Source organism: Rhinopithecus bieti, unplaced genomic scaffold, assembly GCF_001698545.2.
Source record: "Rhinopithecus bieti isolate Rb0 unplaced genomic scaffold, ASM169854v2 scaffold_41061, whole genome shotgun sequence".
NCBI classification, from domain to species: domain Eukaryota; kingdom Metazoa; phylum Chordata; class Mammalia; order Primates; family Cercopithecidae; genus Rhinopithecus; species Rhinopithecus bieti.
This window is the reverse complement of record NW_016816717.1, coordinates 202,567-218,979: the sequence shown is the minus strand read 5'-3', so window position 1 is coordinate 218,979 and position 16,413 is coordinate 202,567. Positions and strand designations below refer to the sequence as shown.

Sequence of the window (16,413 nt, the reverse complement as noted above, 5' to 3'; positions counted from 1 at the left end):
CACCTCACTCGACCCTCACTTATAAAATATACTACAAAGTTATAGTAATCAAGGCAACATGGTAATGACATAAAAACAGACATGTATAATAATAAAACTGAATGCAGAACTCAGAAATAAGTCCACACATTTACAGTCAATTGATTTTTTACAGCAGTGTCAGGAATGCACAATGGAGACATGATAGTCTCTTCAGTAAATTTTGTTGGGACAACTGAGTATCCACATGCAGAAGAATCAGATTGAACCCTTATCTCACATAATATACAAAAATCAGTGCAACATGGATTAAAGATTTAAATGTAAAACCAAAACTGTAAAACTACTGGAAGATAACATAGGGGAAAAACTCCATAACATTGGTCTGTACAGTGAATTTTGGATGTGAAACCAAAAGCACAGGCAAAAATAAATAAATGGGATAATATCAAACTAAAAATTTCTGCCCAGCAAGGGAAACAATCAAGAGTGAAAGAGACAACCTGTAAAATGGGTGAAAATATTTGAAAACCATAGATCTAATAAGGGCTTAATGCCCAAAATATGTAATGGGACTCAACTCTGTAGCAACAAAACTAATAACCTGATTTGAAAATGGGCAAAGGACTGGAATAGACATTTCTTAAAAGAAGACATCAAAACAGCCAACAGCAATGTGAAAAGATGATCAACATCATTAGTTATCTGGAAAATACAAATTAAAAACACAGTGAGACATCACCTCGCCTGTTAGAATGGCTGTTATGAAAAAAACAAAAATAACTAGATTTGACAAAAATGTAGAGAATGGAACATTTGAAAACTGCTGATGGGAATGTAAATTAATACAGCCGTTATGAAAAACCATAAGGATATTCCTCAAAAAATTATAATAGAGCTACCACGTGATCTAGCAATCTCATTTCTAAGGTAACATTCAAAGGGGTTGATATGAATATGTCAAAGAGATGTCTGCACCCTGATGGTCATTACAGCATTATTCACAATATCCCAGATACGGAATCAACCTAAGTGCTTTTCAACATAAGAATGGAAAAAGAAAATGTGTTGTATGTGTGGCTATATATACGTAAAACACATTTTCTTTGTGGTTGTGTGTGTGTGTATACATGCACACATATTATACACACAGTAGAATATTAGAATATTATTCAGCCTTAAGAAAGAGGCTGGGCACAGTGGCTTATGCCTCTAATCCCAGCACTTTGGAGGCCGAGGTGAGTGGATCATGAGGTCCGGAGTTTGAGACCAGCCTGGCCAACATAGCGAAACCGCATCTCTTTTAAAAAAATATAAAAATTAGTTGGGCATGGTGGTGCATGCCTGTAATCCCAGCTACTTGGGAGGCTGAGACAGGAGAATCGCTTGAACCTGGGAGGTGGAGGTTGTGGTGAGCCGAGATCATGCCGCTGCACTGCAACTTGGGCAACAGAACAAGACTCCGTCAGGAAGGAAGGGAGGGAGGGAGGGAGGGAGTCTGTCTCTATTTTTGACAATGTGGATGAGCTTGGAGGACAGGATGCTTTGTAAAAAATAAGCCAGGCACCAAAAGGAAACTGTGGCATGATCTCACTTATAAGTGGAATGTATAAAAATGGAACTCATAGGAGCAGAAAGTAGAATGGAGTCTTACTGGGGCTTGTGAAAGAAAAGGAGAAATGGATTAAAGGGTGCAAAGTTTCAGACAGAATAGATAAATTCTGGGAATCAATTGGTCAGCATCATGATCATAATTAGTAATAGTGTATTGTGTACTTGAAAATTGCTAAAAGAGTGGATCTTAAATGTTCTCAACGCACACGTTAACTGTGCGAGGTGATGGATATGTTAATTACCTTTTTGGCAATCATTGCACAGTGTATACATCTATCGAAGCTTCACATTGTGCACTATAAATATTTAAAATTTTATGCTTTAATAAAAATAGAAAAAAATGAAAATAAATTAAAATTATCTCTTCTAATCTTCCCCCTTCGCATCCCCACAGATACTATGGAACAGGTGTAGACTGAAAGGGACCAAAGAGACATGAAGTCAAAACCTAACATTTTTATTCTGAACTAGATTCTTTTGCTATAAAGGGCATAATTGGTTCCACTGAAACTTGAATAGAGTCTTTGTATTAAATATAAATAATGTATCAGTGCCAATTTCCTGATTTTAATGGTTGCATTTATTATGTAGGAGAATGTTTTTGGTTTTCGGAACTATACATTGAAGTTTTAAAGGATGATGGGCTATCATATATGCAAATTATTCTGAAATGATTCAGGAAAATAGTTTTAGTAAAGCACTTGTAACTTTTATGATGTTTGTGATTGTTTCAAATTTTAAAAGTAATTTAAAACAATTCTGTGGAATAAAATCTCAATTATAGCTCATTGGTTTTGAACTCTATTATTTAAATTCATTAAAAATGACTTAAGCTGTATTCTCTCTTTCACATTTTTTGCAGGATTATTGGCCAAGGGAAATCCATTTTAGAGATGATGATGAATGGTCATGCACTCTGAAAAAAATAAAAGAAGATAGTTCATTTGTTTCAATTTATACACACCTATGGGAAAATGTTCCTCGAATATTTGAAGCACTTTTGATCATGGAATCAAAATTAAAGGAATATTCACTTATTTTGCAAAACCACACCTCTAAAATATTTAAGTGGAAAAGCATGATTTCTGAGACAAGTGAGCCTTATTTATTTTTATCTTTTATAGAAATGGAGTCTCACTATGTTTCCCAGGCTGGTCTCCGAATCTTGGCCTAAAGTGATCCTCCTAAGTCACCCTCCAAAAGTGTTGGAATTACAAGCATAAGCCAGTGCACCTGGCCAGTCCTTATTTTTTGTATTAGTAAAGTAATGGTTGGTCAGCTGTCTGTGTGTGTATGTTTGTGTGTAATCTCATAAATAATGAAATTCTAAGGTATAAAATAAATTTTAAAAATATTTTATTTTAAAACCTCTTCATTTCAAAATGGTTCAACACAGATTTTTTTAGTTGAACATAAATGTGTGGTTTCAAAGGAAGTATTACTAAAAGCCTTAAAACAGTTGTTAAACTGTTAAGCTTTTGTTAAATTGGAGTAGAGGTACAGAGTATTACAAAAACAGGAGAGCAAGATTGCATCAACTAATATTCTTACTGGAAACAAACATATCAGCAAGGGTCAGGATAGAACAGAAATATCTAAAACTGAAAGTAAAAGGAGTGATAGTTAGCCTATATGGGCTCGCAGGCTAGTTTGTAGGAGTCGCTGGTATTCACTATGGAATAACTGAATGAATGACAAAGCATACAGCAAGTAATGATAATTTTTACTTTTCGATATTTGTACATTTTTCTTATCTAATTGTATGAACATTTCCAGAATAGTTTTAAATACTTATTCTTGTCTTATTCTTGATTTAATGGGCAAATTTGTCATATAGATGTCTTGAAAATGATATCAATTGTACTTATAAGGTATTTTTAGATATCAAATTAGATTCATTATGTTATTTTGGTATTTAATATTCTTTTTTGGACTTAGATTTATGTAATTCTGAAGATGTGTTTAAATACACTTCAAAATTAACTTTTAAATTTTCATATTTAAATTGTACATTTTAAAATTTTATATTTTTTAACGTATAAAAGTTATATATAGCTTCTGTGTATGTATATATAAATACACACACATGTATATATCTTGTATACACACATACACACAGACACCCGTGTGTGCATATAAATTCATCTCATAATGAAATAAAATATCCACAAGTAAAGTATGAACATATCCTTTTATATCTTCCTCCTGTTTTTTAAAAAAGGTAATGTTTTATATACATATTGTCCTCAATATGTAGATATCAGAACTTGGATTCAAGTCTATCTAGGTTATCTGACTTCAGAGCCCCCCATATTGTCTCACTGGGCCATGCTCTACAGTACTACACTTTATTGAAATTAAGGTGACCATGAAACAACCAAGTGTAAGTGGCTGAGCTATTTGAAAATGTGGACTTTTAGGAGAGAGGGATTGACGTAAAACTTTAGACATAGGAGTAAGTGCCACAGACATGTTAGTTGGAACATGATATTTCAGAAAAAGGAAACAAGATATACTTTATATAATAGTTCCAATTATTAATTCAACTAATAGTGTGTATTAACATATGCTTATCAAAATTGCTAGTTGATTTCATTGAATAATTTTGTATATAATTTATTTAAAGAATTTAAAATTTTATTTTAGAGGAGGTACATATATATAATATACTGTGAATTCTTATTTTCTTAAAGGTTCTTATAGAAAATTGAAAAGATATGGGGAATTTCTAAAGAAGTACCATAAGAAAAAAAAGATAATGGTATAGTATCTATGTTTTTATCATCTTTGAAAATTGGATTTTCACAGAAAATATAAACACTACATTTCCACAGATGAGCACTGATAACATTTTTGTAAATGTCCTTTTAGTCTACTGTTACCAATCTATCATCTATCTCTATATTTTAAAGATAGCTGTGCTTACCTTCTTTTCATACTCAGTATTATTGAGTATTGGCATCTCCACATAACTACAAGTTATTTGAAGACTTATTTCAAGGTATACTGTTCCATTTTTTGGTTATTTAATAATTTATAACATACTTAGTAGTGCAGGTCCCCTATCAGCCGTCTTCTTTTAGAAAATTAATTCTTTTTGATGACCTTTAGATTACTTTGCCAATTTTAAAATCTTCGAGATTTTGATAAAATGGCAAGTCTTTTGAATTACTTTCAGATACTTAGTCTTTTAAAATATGTTCTAAAATTATATAATGTTAGAGCTAGAAAAACTGTGTGTCACCATTGGTCTAGCCATCTCATATAATGCTTTATTTTTAAAATTTTAACTTTTATTTTCAGTTCAGGGGTACATGTGCAGGTTTGTTATATAAATAAACTTGTGACGTGTGAGTTTGTTGTACAGATTATTTTGTCACCCAGGTGTTAAACTTAGTGTCCATTAGTTATTTTTCCTGATTTTCTGCCTCCTCCTGCCATCCACCCTTCGATAGGCCCCAGTGTCTGTTGTTCCCCTGTATGAGTTCATGTGTTCTCATAATTTAGCTCCCACTTATAAGTGAGAGCATGCAGTATTTGTTTTTCTGTTCCTGCATTAGTTTGCTAAGGATAATGGCCTCCAGCTGGATCCATATACCTGCAAAGGACATGATCTTCTTGTTTCTTACGGCTGCATAGTATTCCATGGTGTCTATATACCACATTTTCTTTATGCTGTCAACCACTGATAGACATTTGGGTTGATTCCATGCTTTTGCTATTGTGAATAGTGCTGCAGTGAATATATATTTGCATGTGTCTTTATGGTAGAATGATATATATTCCTTTTGAGTTCTTTTAGAAATCATCAAACTGCTTCCCACAGTGGCTGAACTAATTTATATTCCCACGAGCTGTGTATTATAAGCATTCCCTTTTCTCTACAACCTCGTCAGCTTCTGTTATTTTTTGACTTTTTAATAATAGTTATTCTGACGGGTGCGAGATGGTATCTCATTGTGGTTTTGACTTGCACTTCTCTAATGATCAGTGATGTCGAGCTTTTTTCATGTTTGTTCGCTGCATATATGTTTTCTTTTGAAAGTTGTTAGTTCATGCCTTTTGCCCACTTTTTAATGGGGTTATGTGCTTTTTTCTTGTTAAGTTCCATATGAGTTTTGGATATTAGACCTTTGTAAGATGCGTAGTTTGAAAATATTTTCTCCCATTCTGTAGGTTGGTTGTTTACTCTGTTGGTAATTTATTTTGCTATGCAGAAGCTTTTTAGTTCAATTGGATCCTATTTGTCAATTTTTGCTTTTGTTGCAATTGCATTTGGCATCTTTGTCATGAAATCTTTGCCCTTACCTATGTCCAGAATGGTATGACCTAGGTTGTCTTCCAGGGTTTTCATAGTTTTGGGTTTTACATTTTGATCTTTAATGTATCTTGAGTTAACTTTTGTATAAGGTGCAAGGAAAGGGTTCCGTTTCAATCTTCTGCATATGTCTAGCCAGTTATGCCAGCACTATTTATTGAATAGAGAGTCCTTTTCCCATTGCTGGTTTTTGTCAGCTTTGTCAAAGATCAGATAGTTGTAGATATGTGGCCTTATTTATGGGTTCTTTATTCTGTTCCATTGGTCTATGTGTCTGTTTTTGTACCAGTTCCATGCTGTTTGGGTGGCTGTAGCCCAGTAGTTTATAATAGTTTGAAGTTAAGTAGCATGAACAGCTTTGTTGTTTTTGCTTAGGATTGTCTTGGGTATTTGAGCTCTTTTTTTGGTTCCATATGAATTTAAAAATAGCCTTTTCTAGTTCTGTGATGAATGTGATTGGTAGTTTAATAGGAATGGCATTGAATCTACAAATTGCTTTCGGCAGTGTGGTCATTTTAACGATACTGATTCTTCCTGTTTGCGAGCATGGAATGTTTTTCCATTTGTTTGTGTCATCTCTGATTTCTTTGAGAAGTGTTTTGTAGTTCTTGTAGAGATCTTTCACCTCCCTGGTAAGCAGTATTCCTAGATATTTTTGTGTGTCTGTGGCAATCGTGAATGGGATTGTGTTTCTGATTTGGCTCTTGGCTTGACTGTTGTTGTTATATAGGAGTACTAGTGATTTTTATACATTAATTTTGTATCCTGGGACTTCACTGAAGTTGTTTATCAGCTTAAGGAGGCTTTGAGACTATGGGGTTTTCTAGGTATAGGATCATGTCATCTGAAAACAGGGTGGTATGACTTCCTTTCTATTTCTATTTGGACTTCTAAAAGGAAGTCTATTGGACTTCCTTCCTTTCTTTCTTTCTTTCTTTCTTTCTTTCTTTCTTTCTTTCTTTCTTTCGTTCTTTCGTTCTTTCGTTCTTTTGTTCTTTCTTCTTTTCTTTCTTTCGCCTGATAGCTCTGACTAGGGCTTCCAATACTATGTTCAATAGAAGTGGTGAGAGAGGGCATCCTTGTCTTGTGCCGGTTTTCAAGGGGAATGCTTCCAGCTTTTGCCCATTTATTATGACATTGGCTGTACGTTTGTCATAGATGGCTATTATTATTTTGAGGTATGTACCTTCAATATGTAGTTTAATGAGAGTTTTTCACATGAAAGGGTGTTGAATTTTATTGAAAGCCTTTTCTGCATCTATTGAGGTAATCAGGTAGTTTTTTATTTTAGTTTTATTTACGTAATGAATCACATTTATTGATTTGCATATGTAGATCCAACTTTGCATCCCAAGGATAAAGCCTACTTGATTGTGGTGGATAGGCTTTTTGATGTACTGCTGGATTCAATTTGCCAGTATTTTGCTGACGATTTTCACATCAATGTTCATCAAGAATATTGGCCTGTAGTTCTCTTTTTTTGTTGTATCTCTGCCCGGTTTTAGTAATAGGATGATGCTGGCCTCATAGAATGAGTTAGGGAGGAGTCCTTCTTCCTTAATTTTTTGGAATAGTTTCAGCAGGTATGGTATCAGCTCTTCTTTGTGTATCTGGTAGAATTCAGTTGTGAATCTTTCTGGTCCTGGGCTTTAATAGGTTGATAGGCTATTTATTACTGATTCAATTTCAGATCTCATTATTGGTCTGTTCAAGGATTCAGTTTCTTTTTGGCTCAGTCTTGGGAGGGTTATCAGTTTCTTCCAGATTTTCTAGTTTATGTGCACGGAGGCGTTTATAGTAGTCTCTGATGGTTGTATTTCTGTGGGGTCAGTGGTGATATACCCCTTATCATTTCTTTTTTATTTTTTTGCAAAATGAAAGCAAGTTTATTTTAAAAATAAAGGGATGAAAAAATGACTACTCCATAGGCAGAGCAGCCCAAAGGACTGCTGGTTGCCCATTTTATGGTTATTTTGATGATATGCTAAACAAGGGGTGGATTATTCAAGCCTCCCCTTTTTAGACCAAAAAGGGTAACTTCCTGACATTGCCATGTCATTTGTAAACAGTGATGGCACTGGTGGGAGCGTAGCAGTGAGGATGACTTGAGGTTGGTCACTCTCATCGCCATTTTGGTTTTGGTGGGTTTTGGCTGCCTCCTTTACTGCACCCTGTTTTATCAGCAAGGTCTTTATGATCTGTAAACTTTTGTTCTGACCTCCTATTCCCTTATCATTTCTGATTGTGTTTATTTGATTCTTCTCTCTTTTCCTCTTTATTAGTCTAGCTAGCAGTCTATTTTGTTAATTAAAAACAAACAAACAAACAAACAAAAAACAGCAGTTGTCCTGGATTCGTTGATCTTTTTAATGTTTTTTTGTGCCTCAGTCTCCTTCAGTTCAGCTCTGATTTTGGTTATTTTTTTGTCTTCTACTAGCTTTGGGGTTGGTTTTCTTTTGGTTCCCTGGTTCTTTTAGTTGTGATGTTAGGTTGTTAACTTCAGATCTTTTTTGACTTTTCGATGTCAACATTTAGTGATATAAATTTCCCTCTTAACACTGCCTTAGCTGTGTCCCAGAGATTCTGGTATGTTATATCTTTGTTCTCATTAGTTTCAAAGGACTTCTTGATTTCTGCCTTAATTCCATTTTTTTTTTCCTAAAAGTCCTTCAGTAGCAGGTTATTCAATTTCCATGTAATTGTATGGTTTTGAGTGAATTTCTTAGTCTTGATTTCTAATTTGATTGCTATATAGTCCAAGAGACTGTCATGAATTCAGTTCTTTTGCATTTGCTGAGGAGTGTTCTACTTCCAATTATGTGATCGATTTTAGAGTATTTCCCATGTGGGCAATGAGAATGTGTATTCTATTATTTTGGAGTGGTGAGTTCTGTAGATGTCTACCAGGTCCATTTGACCCAGTGCTGGGTTTAGGTCCTAAATACCTTTGTTAATTTTCTGCCTCAGTGGTCTGTCCTAATACTGTCAGTGGGCTGTTAAAAGTCTTCCAGTATTACTGTATGGGAGTCTAAGTCTCTTTGAAGGTCTCTGAGAGCTTGCTTTATGAATCTGGTTGCTCCTGTTTTGGGTGCATACATATTTAGGATAGTTAGGTCTTCTTGTTGAATTGAGACTTTTAGGGTTATGTAATTCCCTTGTCTTTTTTGATTTTTTTGGTTTGAAGTCTGTTTTGTCTGAAATTAGGATTGCAAGTCCTGCTTTTTTCTGTTTCAGTTTCTTGGTAAATTTTTCTCCATTTCTTTACTTTGAGCCTATGTGTGTCATTGCATGCAAGATGGGTCTCTTGAAGATAGCATACTAATGCATCGTGGTTCTTTATCCAGCTTTCCACTCTGTGCCTTTTAATGGGGGCATTTAGCCCCCATTTACATTCAAGGTTAGTATTGATATGTGTTGATTTGATCCTGTCATCATGATGTTAGCTGGTTATTATGCAGATTTGTTTATGTGTTTGCTTTATAGTGTCACTGGTGTATGTACTGCAAGCAGGTGCAGCCAGGCTGGGGCCCTGGGAGAGGCCAGCAGACCATGGGGTGCCCAAGATGGATTGGCCCCATCTTTTGGGCAAGGTGACCTTGTATAGTTCAGGTCTGACAGTTCCTCTAGGGCTGTCGTCTTGTTGTTAGTTGGTTATTATGCAGACTTGATTGTTTGGGTGCTTTTTAGTGTCATTGGTGTATGTACTTAAATAATGTTTTTCTGGTGGCTAGTAACAGTCTTTGATTTCTGTATTTAGCACTCCCTGAAGGACCTCTTGCAAGGCAGGTGTGTTGGTAACGAATTCCTTTAACATTTGCTTATCTGAAAAAGATCTTATTTCTCCTTCACTTATGAAGCTTAGTTTGGCTAGATAGGAAATTCTTAGTTGGAATTTCTTTTCTTTAAGAATACTGAATACAGCTGGGTACAGTGGCTCAGCCTGTAATCCAGCACTTTGGGAGGCCGAGGCAGGTGGATCACGTGAGGTCAAGAATTTGAGACCATCCTGACCAACATGGTGAAACCCCATTTCTACTAAAAATACAAAATTAGCTAGGTGCGGTGGTGCATAATCCCAGCTACTTGGGAGGCTGAGGTAGGAGAATCACTTGAATCCAAGAGGGTGAGGTTGCAGTGAGCCAAGATTGTGCCACTGCACTCCAGCCTGGGCAACAAGAGCAAAACTCTGTCTCAAAAAAAAAAAAAAAAAAAGAATACGAATATAGGCCCCCAATCTCTTCTGGCTTGTAGGATTTTTGCTGAAAAGTCTGCTGTTAGCCTGGTGAGATTCCCTTTGTAGGTTTACCTGCCCTTCTTTCTAGCTGCATTTAATATTTTTTCTTTCGTGTCAGCCTTGGAGAATCTGATAACTATGTGTCTTGTGGATGGTCATCTTGTATAGTATCTCACAAGGGTTCTCTCTGTGTTTCCTGAATTTAAATGTTGGCCTCTCTGACGAGGTTTGGGAAATTATCATGGATGATGTCCTGAAATATGTTTTACAAGTTCCTTTTCTCTCCCTCTTTTTCAGGAACACTAGTGAGTATAGATATGATCTCTTCACATAATCTCTTATTTCTCAGAGGTTTTGTTCATTATTTTTTATTTATTTTTGTGTGACTGAGTTATTTCTGAGAAGCAATCTTTGAGGTCTGAGATTCATTCCTCAGCTTGGTCTATTCTGCTGTTAATACTTGTGATTGTATTATTAAATACTTGTAGTGTGTTTTTCAGCTCTGTCAGTTCAGTTTGGTTCTTTCTTAAAATTATCGTTTCAACCTTCAGCTCCTGTATTGTTTTATTGCAATCCTTAGATTCTTTGGAGTCGGTTTCAGTTTTTCCTGAATTTTCATGATCTTTATTTCTAGCCGTGTTCTGAATTCTTTGCCTGTTATTTCAACCATTTCAACCTGGTTAAGCACCATTAGTGGAACTAGTGCAGACATTTGGAGGAAAAAGACACTTTGGCTTTTTGAATTGCCAGAGTTCTTGTGCTGATTCTTTCTCATCTGTGTGGGCTGATGTTCCTTTAACTGTGGTGTAGTTTGAGTGTAGTCAGTTGACTTTGTTTCTGGATATTTTCCGAGGGCTGAGACTTTGTCTTGGGTGTTTTTTTGTAGCTGAATTATTGTCGTTAGTGTTATCGGGAAATGTATTTGCACAATATTTTTAGTGTTGAAGTTTGGGATGTGATTCAGTAGATGGTGCTTAAACATACTGGTTAGTAGCTAGGCACTTGCTCAGCCAAATGGTTCTTCTGTATTTCCTCACATTTACAAGGCATGCTCCTTTCAAAGAAGTTTTAAAATTCTGACTACTTAATTTTATCAAATGACTTTTCAAAATCTATTGAAATGGCCTTTAGGTAAATTGTACTAACAAAAGTTTTAATAGTTATTCTTTTTGTTAAATATAAAAGTTTTATTGGATTTATCAATCAGAATTTTAACATGTATTTATATTTTGTGGTCTCATTTTCAGGTTATATGACCAAAACTATGGTTTTGTTACTGCAACTCTGTTGCTTGAAAACTTCCACTGTTTTTTTTTCCTCCTGCAGAATAAACCTTGGAGATTAACCTTAACATTTAATTAAATCTGACTTCATCTTTTTTATTGATACATAATCATTGTACCCATTTACAGGGTACATGTGATATTTTGATGCATGCATGCAATGTGTAATGATCAAATCAGGTTATTTAAAATAGCTATCGTTTTTGTGTCAGGAATATTTCAAATCTTCTTTTATAGCTATTTTGAAATGTATAAGACATTGTTGCTAACTATAGTTGCCCTACTATGCTATCAAACAGTAGAACTTAACTATTCTAAATAACTATATGTTTTTACACATTAACCAACCTCTCTTAATCCCCTCCACTCCCCCAACACCCTTCTCACAGCCTCTGGTAACCACCATTCTACTCTATACCTCCACAAGATAAACTTTTTAGTGCCCACATATGAGTAAGAACACATAATACTTGTCTTTCTGTGCCTGTCTTATTTCACTTAACAGACAACCTCCAGTTTTATCCATATTGCTGCAAATGACAGAATTTCATTCATTTAATGGCTACATAATATTCCATTGTGTATATATGCCACATTTTATCTATTTATCCTTTGATGGAAACTTAGGTTGGTTCTATACCTTAGCTGTAGTGAATAGTGTTCCAGTAAACCTGAGAGTGCAGGTATCCCTTTGATTTCCTCTCTTTTGGAGAGACACTGAGTAGCGGGATTGCTGGACTAATTGTATGATAGTTCTATTTTTAGTTTTTTGAGAAACCTCTGTGCTGTTTTCCATGATAGCTGTACTAATTTACATTCCCACCAACAGTATTATAAGAATTCTCTTTTCTCTTCATCCTTACTAGCATTTGTTGTTTTTTGGTAATAGCCATTCCAACTTGGATAAGATGATATTTCATTGTGGTTTGACTTGCATTTCTCTGATGATTTGTGATGTTGAACGTTTTTCATAGGCCATTTGTATGTCTTCTTTTGAGAAATGTATATTCAGATCCTTTACCCACTTTTTGATGGTATTATTTGTTGTTTATTTTTGCTGTTGAGTTGTTCTAGTTCCTTGAATACTAATATATTCTGGATATTAGTCTCTTATTAAATAAATGGTTTGCAAATATTTTCTCCCATTACACAGGTTGTCTCATCACTCTAATTGTCCTTTGTTGTACAGAAGCCTCCTATTTTAATATAGTCCCATTTCTGACCCCATCTTTATTGATCTATAACTTTCAAGCACATAGCCTTCTTTCCAATCATATTTGATCTCATTTTTCCTAAAAAGTCTCTCTTTCTTATTCTTGTGTACACTTTAAAAAATGAGAATAATATGATCCTCTTTCTGGAAGCATTACATCATTCTTTCCAATTTGTTTTGTATGTCATATGTCATCTCCTTTCTAAAATATGTGTATGTGTAATATGTGTGTATGTGTGGTATTGTGTGTGTTAAACTTACTTGTAAGCTTAGTTATTATTGGAGTGAGTAAGAATGTGGAAATTAACCTGCTATCTATCTATGTCTGTCTATAGTATATATATATTATATATGTTTTATATATATGTAAACATGACTAGATGATCAAAACCTAATCTATGTGTATAAAGCAGTGTAGTAGACATTAAAATTTGCCACCCAGATTCCCTCTCAAAGAATGATCTGTGCTCTACGGGCTAAGAGTGCTGTTAAGGGACACCCTTCAACTGTCAGTCCCTTCATTGGTTTCCTGACCTCCAGAGAACTTCCTCTTCTGAGGAAGCTTCTTTCCAGGAACCATCCAGTGACTGCTCAAGTTGGAGCAGAAAGGCTTGGCTATTTCAGTCCAATGAAGGACAACTATGATCAGTACTTTCAGCTCTAGAACTCTTCTTCGAGCCAGTTGTGGCTATTAGGCCTCCATCATAGCTAATTTCTCCATCTGCCCAATCCTGCCTCTTCCCTTGACTGCCAAAGGCATTGATTCCAAAGGCATTCGCAATAAACATTCTGAACACTAAACTTCCCCAGAGAGTCTATTTCCCAGGAACCTAACTGTAATAAGTAGTTTGTTTATTACAGCCCTTATCTCTATTTGTTTTGTTTGTGTATGTATCTGATTCCATTTTTGAACCATAACTAGTTTGAGGGCAAGGGTCATCTTTGAATTTCTGGTATTAAACACAGCAATAGTATTTTAGGCCTCTGTAGAATATATATACTATATACTATAAATATATACTATAGTATACATACGCTATATATACGTTACCACACACATACACACCACATGTATCTATATTTATCTATGCATACTAGTTAACTAAACAAATTTACTAAATGTAAAATTTCTTTAATTTAGAGTTTTAAAGATTTTATTTAAAATGTTTTCCAGCTTTCAGATGAAATGGAGACAGAGAAGAATATAGAGGTACTTAAAATTTCTGTTCTGCCAGATTGTATATCAAGTGTATTATGTAGGACTAAAACAATGTTTACAACAATATAAATATAGCTCTAAATATAGAGAGAGGTACCAGAGGAGAGGGTTGGAAACAGGTATAGAAGCTTTCTCTTTCTGCCTAGTCTTTATTTACTTGTGTGTAGTCTAGCTAAAATTCTTGATCACTTGAGTTTATGTCAAAATTAGTTCTGAAATATGATTTTGTTTTTATTTTAGGTATGGCATATGAATGTACCAGGGTTTTTAATTTCAGAGAAGCGGAACATATGAAGGTTTTTCTTTTTTTTTGCAGGGGGTGTGGGGAATGGAGCCTCACTCTGTGGTCCAGGCTGGAGTGCAGTGGCACAATGTTGGCTCACTGCAACCTCTGCCTTCCAGGTTCAAGTGATTCTCCTGCCTCAACCTCCCAAGTAGCTGTGATTACAGGTGCATGCCACCATGCACAGCTAATTTTTGTATTTTTAATAGAGATGGAGTTTCACCATGTTGTCCAGGCTGGTCCTGAACTCCTGACCTCAAGTGATCCACCCACTTCGGCCTCCCAGTGTGCTGGGATTACAGGCGTGAGCCACCGTACCTGGCCGAAGGTGTTTCTTAGATGGGATATATAATTTTAGTTAATTTAGTAAAAGAAGTAAAATAATTATGTTAATGAGTCATAGTTAAATGTTGGTCTTCTGTAGTTATACGAGTCTACTATATTGAGAAGAATGAAATATTTACTCTCCTGTTGTATTTTCCTCTTTCTAGGGTTGCAGCTTCACAGGATTCAAAGCAAATGAACTTACTAAGCTACCCAGACATTTGGATGCCGAGCGAATTTATCTTTTTATTTTAAAAGCCCATAATTTTGATGTATGTAAATATTTCTTTTTATCATAGGATAAATTTTGACAGTATGATTTAATGAATCAGACCTATATTTAAAGCTATGAGAAATTAGGTGTTTAGCAAGATTTGATCCATTGGGCATTAAATTTGGCAGGAAAGACAAGTGATGTTTCTAACCCACTGATTACCAGAAAAGAGTGTTTTAAACTCTGTGTTACTGCTTTGGGACCCTGAGGTTGCTAGTGTACACTGGCTTGGCATGTAACCGTAACAGGTGTGTTTTCCTTCTTGTCTGTTCCTGCTCTGTCAGCTCAGGATGTTTTAGCCTGATCATTTTTGATCCTGAAATAAGTTGTGAGTGCCCTTCTTCACAACCCTTCTGGGTGTTTCTTTTGAGTCTCCAAGTGTCTGTGGGAATTTTTGGGTAGTATCCCTATAGGGTAACCAAACGATGAAAAACTGCAGGTGTTGGGAGGTCATTAGATCAATAACCAGTGAATACCAGGGCTAAAATGAGGATAAGATGGTTACCTGGTAAAACTGCTCATTTTGCCCTTCGTGACTAAATTATCCATGATTAAATGGATACATTGCCATTTAATCCAATTTTGATTAATTGTTTGCTTAGAAAGAACACTAGACAGGCTTAGGATAGGGGCTTATTGGAATAGAAGTCCATGATTGTTTATATTTGTCCTCAGTGGAAAAGGTGCAAATAATGGCATGAATCTTACATGTTTGCTGTTCTTGGTTGTCCTTTCGATATCTACTAGCCAAATATGGTTATTGAGCATGTGAAATGTGGCTAGTATGACTGAGGAGCTGAATTTTTTACTGTATTTCTTTTAACTACTTTATATATAAATCTAAAAACTAAATTTCATTTAGTTATTAAAATGCTTTTAATTATGCTTGGAACAAAATTACAAACATGTATTCTATGAAGTCTAAGTATTAATCTAGTACTTCTGATGAAAATGTAGCGTTCAAGTTAAGATATGCTATCAAAAATATATACCATATTTCAAATGCCTAGTACTAAAATGGAATGCAAAATATTTTAATAATTTTATAAAATTATGTGTTGAAATATTTTAAATATATTTGGTTAAATAAAATGTCACTAAAATTAATTTCACTCTTTACTTTTTTAATGTGGCTACAAGAAAATTTAACATTATGTATGTGGCTCATGTTAAATTTCTGTTGGACAGTGCTGATCTGTAAGCATTGAAAGCATACTCTTTATAAAGCCTATTTACATTAACATGTTTTGTAATATATTTTAATCTCCATGCATCTCTTTTTTGTTTTTTTCCATAGGAAAGAGTTTTTAAAATCTGGAAGACTCATTTTCTCTCAGAAGCCTCCATTGCTCTTTTGCATGACTCCTTTTGGTGGTGGTTCCTCCATAAATTCAGGGTATAGTGATTTTAAAATTTCTTTTAAGTTGATTTTTTGGCTTAATTAATTTTTTAGTAGAGATTAGTCTAGTACAAAATGCTTTTCTGGATGCAACTACAGAGATGAGTTTTTGAGCATTCCACACATTAGAAATCCTATTTGAAGTCTGGAGTTCTTTCAGAGGAGTTAAAATTTTAATATAGATTTCAAAAGATTCTGGATCTTTGAAATTAGACTTCATATATTATATATATCATAATATATATCACATATAATTAGAGTCTAAGTCAGATT

At 34.7% G+C, this 16,413-nt stretch overlaps 1 protein-coding gene across 5 annotated transcripts in view; it reads left to right on the top strand.

Moving 5' to 3' along the window:
- The window catches only part of LOC108517316 (protein FAM227B), a 208,261-nt gene that overhangs the window by 35,399 nt on the left and 156,449 nt on the right, over window positions 1-16,413 (top strand). For 4 of the 5 annotated variants that reach the window (XM_017855178.1, XM_017855175.1, XM_017855176.1 and 1 more), the window contains 5 exons: window positions 2,456-2,687; window positions 4,287-4,354; window positions 13,816-13,851; window positions 14,635-14,739; window positions 16,039-16,137. In XM_017855178.1, coding sequence (XP_017710667.1) covers window positions 2,456-2,687; window positions 4,287-4,354; window positions 13,816-13,851; window positions 14,635-14,739; window positions 16,039-16,137 — 540 coding nt within the window. The remainder of the gene's footprint in view (window positions 1-2,455; window positions 2,688-4,286; window positions 4,355-13,815; window positions 13,852-14,634; window positions 14,740-16,038; window positions 16,138-16,413) is intronic. The other variant, XM_017855179.1, reaches the window with a different exon arrangement.